This window comes from Octodon degus, unplaced genomic scaffold, assembly GCF_000260255.1.
Source record: "Octodon degus isolate 3935 unplaced genomic scaffold, OctDeg1.0 scaffold00122, whole genome shotgun sequence".
NCBI lineage: Eukaryota > Metazoa > Chordata > Mammalia > Rodentia > Octodontidae > Octodon > Octodon degus.
Window position 1 is genome coordinate 3,177,554 of NW_004524698.1, and position 6,133 is coordinate 3,183,686.

The following is a 6,133-nucleotide window of genomic DNA, read 5'->3' on the forward strand; positions in this document are numbered from 1 at the left end:
AAACTGTACATATATTATTACATATGAAGTACATCTAAAGAATAAATTCCTAGCAGTTGAATGCTGACTCTAAAGAATCTACATCCTTAGTTCAGAGGGTATTGACTCATTTCCCACATGCACATAGGCCAGGCCATTTTCCTTTTCCCTCGCGACCACAAGAGTATGGCCTTCATCACTGCCTTACCCACCAAGGGTCATAATTGGACCCATTGGCAACAGTGAAAATAATGATGCCTCCCCACTGCCTCTTGTGTTTCTTCATTATGAAGGGTGCAGGCACTTTTTTTTTTTATTTTAGAGAAGGGTCTACAGGGTGTTCAAGGTCTCACTACTAAATCAGACTCATAGTGATCCGCCTGTTTCCAACCTCCCAAGAGCTGGGATTACAGGCGCGTGCCGCCACACCCAGTCTCAATTGCCATCTCAGTGTGCCCCGGGGCGAAGCCAGCATGGCAGGCCCAGGGATCAAATCTGCTGAACTGTTTGGCTGGCCCCAGCACTTTTCACATCCATGGGTCACACATGTCTGTTTCTTTGAAGGACCATTTCTACCTTTATCCACTCTCCTATTACATTACTTATCTATTTCTCCTTCTGATTTACTAAGGGCCTTTTATATATTAAAGAATTTAGTCCTTTTCTGATATGTGTTTTGTTAGGCTTTTTATTCAATTTGTATTTTATATTCCAAACTTCTTCACAGTACTTTCCATGACATGGTCATTTTTCATTTTTAGATAGTCTCATTGATCCATTTTTTCTTATATGACTTCTGGGCACAATTTTATATTTATAAATGTCTTCTTGCTCTCAAAAAAATTTATAATTCACTCATCTTTTTCCAACTGTCTCAGGGACCTTTTTAAATATGTAATCTAGAATGTATATGTAGAAAACAATATGGCATAAAAGATCAAACCAGACTCCCCAATAATATTGAGTTCTTGCACAACTGGTAGGTTCTGTACCATATTATTAAAGGTCATTTCCATGGCTGTATGGATGATAGATTGGAGGAGAGGGGATACTGAAGTCAAGAACAAGAGTAACGCCACAGTAGCAGTACATCTGACCAAAAAATAAAGTCTGGTTGTTCTGGGGCCTGCCTAATACACTTGCCATTATGTAGGACACAGTAAACTCTGTGGACAGGAGGCTGAACAGAGGCAGAAGGGCATGTTTGCACAGGAAAGTAGAAAGCTCCATTTGGGACACAGTGAATTCCAAGTACTTATAAAACATCTAGATGAAGTCTAACAAAAAATCAGGAAATCAAGCAAGCCCTTAACACATAGGCCTGTGGGATACGTTGAACACCCAAACCACAGCAGATAGTAATATGGCTTCTCCAAGCAACCATCTTAGCAGCAGATGTGGCCCAGAGAGCCACAGCAGGAGAGGGAGAGTGAGAAGGATGCCACATTGTACCTGCAGCTGCAGCATTTGCTTGTGCAAACTGCTGAAGCATCTTTTGAGGCAATACGAGAAAGCTCTAGGATACAAACTAGGAAGAGGGACCTAAGCCTTTCTATTTGGATGCGACTGTCAAGATACACTTTTCTATTTTGACAACTCAATTGGTTGGCTGTCTTTCACTATCACACCCTCATTTGTATTTCTGTGATGCACTCACATATGACAAGCCTCACTGTCATGCAAATCCCTTTGGTTGCAACAACTAGTGATTGAGGGATCTCTGAGCATAGGAGCCTCCCTCACTGCAGTGCCAAACCTCCTGTCATGATGAGAATGCTTCTACTGCATGCAAGTAAATGACACAGACCTCATGATGTGACATTAGGTCTTACAGATGTTATGTAAACAGTGTGGAGTGGTCTACCCAGTGCATTTCAATGGCTGTTTTAGTTCCTGGTGACCAGAACACAGAATGCAAAAGGGTAGAGATAGATCACTGGCCACAGCAAATAAATTCACTAGTCCCAACTGAAGAACTGTCAACAGTGAGGAATTTAGGAGCAAGAAAATAGCAGCAAGAGCCTCAAACTTCCCTAACATCAAAGGCACTGACTTGAACAATAGAAAGAAAGGTGTTCAGAGGCTGAGAATCAGGCATACCAGATGTAAGGCACCAGGTTTTTTCCCAATTTAGAAACATTAGCCACTCTTTTAGATCGGCTCCACTTCCCACACAGCTTTGATATTTTAGTCTTTCATGTAGAGTCAGTTGATGGCAATCCATTAGCACATGTGGAACAACAGTCATAACAACCTCAGCCTGTAGGTGAGGTAGGAATAGGCAACTTAATCAACTTGTAGCTCTCCTCTCTAGAAAGGCAGCAAGCCTTCACCTTCTATCAAAAAGGATCCAGAGTAGAAACTTGCAAGCACCCATCTAGGGGCAGTCATCCTAAACAACACAAGCCAGGATAGAATGGTCAGATTTACAAAATACAAAGGCAGCTCATTACAGTGTTACTTGGGGAGAATTTTCAAGCGCATACCTGTCCGATGCAATGATGTGCTAGCTACATTGCTTCCCATGAGACTCAGCCTTGTCACTGAACAAACAAGCCACCCCTGGGAGTACAACCACTTGGAGGATGCAGAAAGCCTATTGTGCTCTTAAAATAAAATGTCTGTATGTTCTACAGTCATCTCCACAATTGTAAAAAGGAGATTTTATATTCAAATATCTCTTGGCATAATGATGTTTAAAATAATTCTTGAAGGTAGTGGTGGGAAGCAGAGAATATAATGATAATGGAAATACTCTTTAAAAGAATTCTTGCTAAGCATCCTGAACTATTTGTATCTTTTTTATTAACATGTTAAAATGTCACTTAGCACCTTTGGATATTTCTTTTTCTGGTTGATTCCTTTACCCCTTTGTAGTTTTTTATCAGCTCCTACCAGGCAGTATTTAATACAATAATCAAAGAAATAACTGTTCGCAAAAAATTGGAAGAGGACTTGGATATTCCCCTCACTAAGTTGCTGGGAAGTGAAAACAGAAAGAAGCTGACGATCCTGCAAGTAACTGCAAGGCAGAGCTAGTGGTCAGTGGAAAAAGGAGATTTTATATTCAAATATTTCTTCCCTGGCCCTATTTACACTTTCTCTACTGCCACCTCTAGAAGGCCGGAGGTGACAGTAGAGAAAGTGTAAATAGGGCCAGGAAAGACAGCAGAACCGGGACCAGGCCAGGTACAAGGATAAGGGCAAGGGAGATACCCAAGGGTCAGACAGACAGAATGATCAGACCATGATCAAAACTCAGGAGCAATGAAATCACAAACATTGGATGCACAGGACTAGACAAAAGCAAACAATGGCAGAAGTAAGAAATCCAAAGCAAAAAATGTTTTGGAGGAACAATGATCTCATGCAAAAACCTAGAAAACTAGACCCAACCCCCTTTAAAAGACTGGGCAAGGAATCATCAAGACCCTGGAGATCTGTCCAACAAACTCCCTAGCTTCACTGTATGCTAGGTGATATTTGTCCATGCCTTCTGAAGGTGGGAAAGCCATGGGCTTCTCTGGAATGGTGATGATGGCCAAAGCTTCAGACATGGAGTGGAGAATGATAAGGTTATTGCAAAACTGTTGTTGGCACCAGGTCTTTCTAGCTGGCAAAGCCCCAGTTCACAAATATTCCAGAACCTCACTACTCATCCAGTATCCGTTACAGGGCATGTCGTCAGTGTAGAAGCCCGGATGTTACCTTATCCACTGGAGAAACCTGGAGAGCAAGATAAGAGAGCATGGATTTGTGGCAGACTCAGTAGCAGTGGCACCAGGCACAGGCGTGGTGACAGGATACCATGTGTAATCACTGTGTCAAGTTCAGGCATTCACCAATTCAGGACGACATCGGCTTCTAGTAGTGTCCACTGTGGGCTCGATAGTCATAGCCAGCAGATCCCCAAAGTCTCTCGGTGAAGGGAAGGCAAAATTTAAAAAACACAGTTCCTCAGGGCAAAATATAAAAAACACTCCAGCTTTGAGATCAGTAGAAACAAACATCAAAGAGCATCTCAGTGAGTCATCCTGCCACCGACACACCATTCCCTCTGCTTTCGTATCATTTAATCCTATATTAAAGTTTCATTCCAACTGGATTGCCCTCAACAAATATTCACTGAGCACCCGCTGGGTGCTGAGCAACGCTGTAGAGATATAGCAGTATATACCGCACAGCCTCTGCCGTTGGGAAACCAATGGTGAGCAAAAGCCAAGGGAGGAACAGCCATGCCTCCTCAAGAGGGCCTTGGGGCCTCTGGCTGGATCCCTTTCCTGGAGTTTAAGTCCCACCTCTATGTGGCATCTTGCTCTTAGCCCAAAGGATAGGTCTCTACCCACCCCGCTCTGTGTTTCTTATTTCTTTTACAGGTACCAATAAGCTAGATCACTGCTTCAGTTCCATTTAGGGTGCTTGCAATAAAACAACATTGGGTGGCACGGGCCATGAAGACTTCATTCTGTAGTTTCCCTATTGCTTCTTGTGCACAAATAGTAACCTGTTGCTCTCAGCTAGGTGAAATAGCACAGTCAACTCCAGTCTATGCTTGAGGGAGTTACTCTGAGTTGAATTTTTATACTTTCCCCAAGGAACCTGAGCCACATGGTAAAGGCCTCCTTCTCAGATCTGACTAAGCTAGGATGCTCGCTCTGGAACATTCCCTCTCAACAGGACTCTGAACTGAGAACCAGGATGCATGACTGCTCTAGAGGCCACCCTTATTTGGAAGTAAACCAGTCAGAGCCATTGAAATGCCAGAATGACTCACATTGTGCATTGACATTGAGGTGGGCAGGGAGGTGGCTGCACCATGTAGAAAGACTGCGCCTTAGTGTGACTTTCAGGATCACTCATTTTGAGTGAGCCTGCCTATCGTGTCTCCTGCTAAATGCAGAGAGTTTCAGATGGCTCTGCAATTCACAGCCAATGCCATCTCTGGACACAACACTCACTGGGACAGGGACAGGTTGTAGAAAATCAAGTCACATACACTTAACTCATACAGCCATGCTGGCATTTGGACCTCCCTGCCTGCCCCATGTCCCCAAAACAGCCCTTGCTGACTTCACTGTGAAGGGCCTGAGAGTCAGCCTTGGGCTCAGGTTGCAGGTCAGCTAAAGATCAGGCAGGAAGCACAGGTTCAGTGTTATATTCAGTCCCTTTAGTCCATGTTTTCACTGCATGGAAAGCTGGGTTGGAAGGCAGAGCCATCTGCCAACTTTCCCCTGACTAGGAGACTACGGGATCCAGTCCCTCCTGCACTGAACAATATGGGAACATGAATTTAATCCTGGCCTCTAAAGATGATTCACATTCCTTTTAGGTTGAAGAAAAATTTTGAAATGTTCAAAGACACAATCCTACTGCTTATGAAGAAACGTGAGACCTTTCTGGTCTCCTGTCTGGAGCAGCTGGAGACAGGGTACCATGTGTAATCACTGTATCAAGTTCAGGCATTCATCAGTTCAGGAAGAGATCAGCTTCCAGAAGCATCCGTTGTTGGCTCAGTAGTCATAGCCAACAGATCCCCAAGGCCTCTCCAGGAAACAGAAGGCAAAATTTAAAAAACAGAGCTCATCAGGGCAAAATATAAAGAATACTCCAGCTCTGAGATCAGTAGAAACAAACTGCCTTTATGGTATGAGATGCCTCATACCATAAAGGAGGCAGAGATGCATGTTCACTCAAGTGCCTACTGAGCTAACAAAGCCCCAGCTGCAGAAGACAAAGCATCAAGCAAGACAGTCTAGGGGCTCAGTGGACTTACTGGTTGGTTGAAGAAGAGCAAGGACAGACAAAACAGGGAACTATATACAGGAGAGTTAAGACCTATCACCAGCAAGGCGGCTACAGGAGACACAGGAGGGGTTCTGGCCCAGATACAGGGAAAGGAGCTCCAGGAAGACAATATTAACAAAATTTGAGAAAGAAATAACCCTGTTTCCATGACCCTGAAGGCATTTGGGACCCAGCTACTAAGAGTTGCCAATCCTGGAGGTTACTGGTTTTGTGGATTGAATTATGAAAAGCATGGGAAAAGGGGCAAAGTCATCAGGCTACTTGACTAAGAAACTCAAAACCATGATACAGATCCAATCAACAAATGATGAGAGACGTAGTTCATCAAAAACAGTATGCTTTCTCCCTA

The 6,133-nt window shown here is 43.6% G+C and overlaps 1 protein-coding gene across 1 annotated transcript in view; it reads left to right on the forward strand.

Annotated features, from left to right (window-relative positions):
- Positions 1 to 6,133, forward strand: part of Erich6b (glutamate rich 6B) — a 26,689-nt gene that overhangs the window by 936 nt on the left and 19,620 nt on the right. The window contains exons 2-3 of the mRNA XM_012516709.1: positions 2,857 to 2,993; positions 5,309 to 5,378. Of these exons, the coding sequence (XP_012372163.1) occupies positions 2,857 to 2,993; positions 5,309 to 5,378 (207 nt within the window). The remainder of the gene's footprint in view (positions 1 to 2,856; positions 2,994 to 5,308; positions 5,379 to 6,133) is intronic.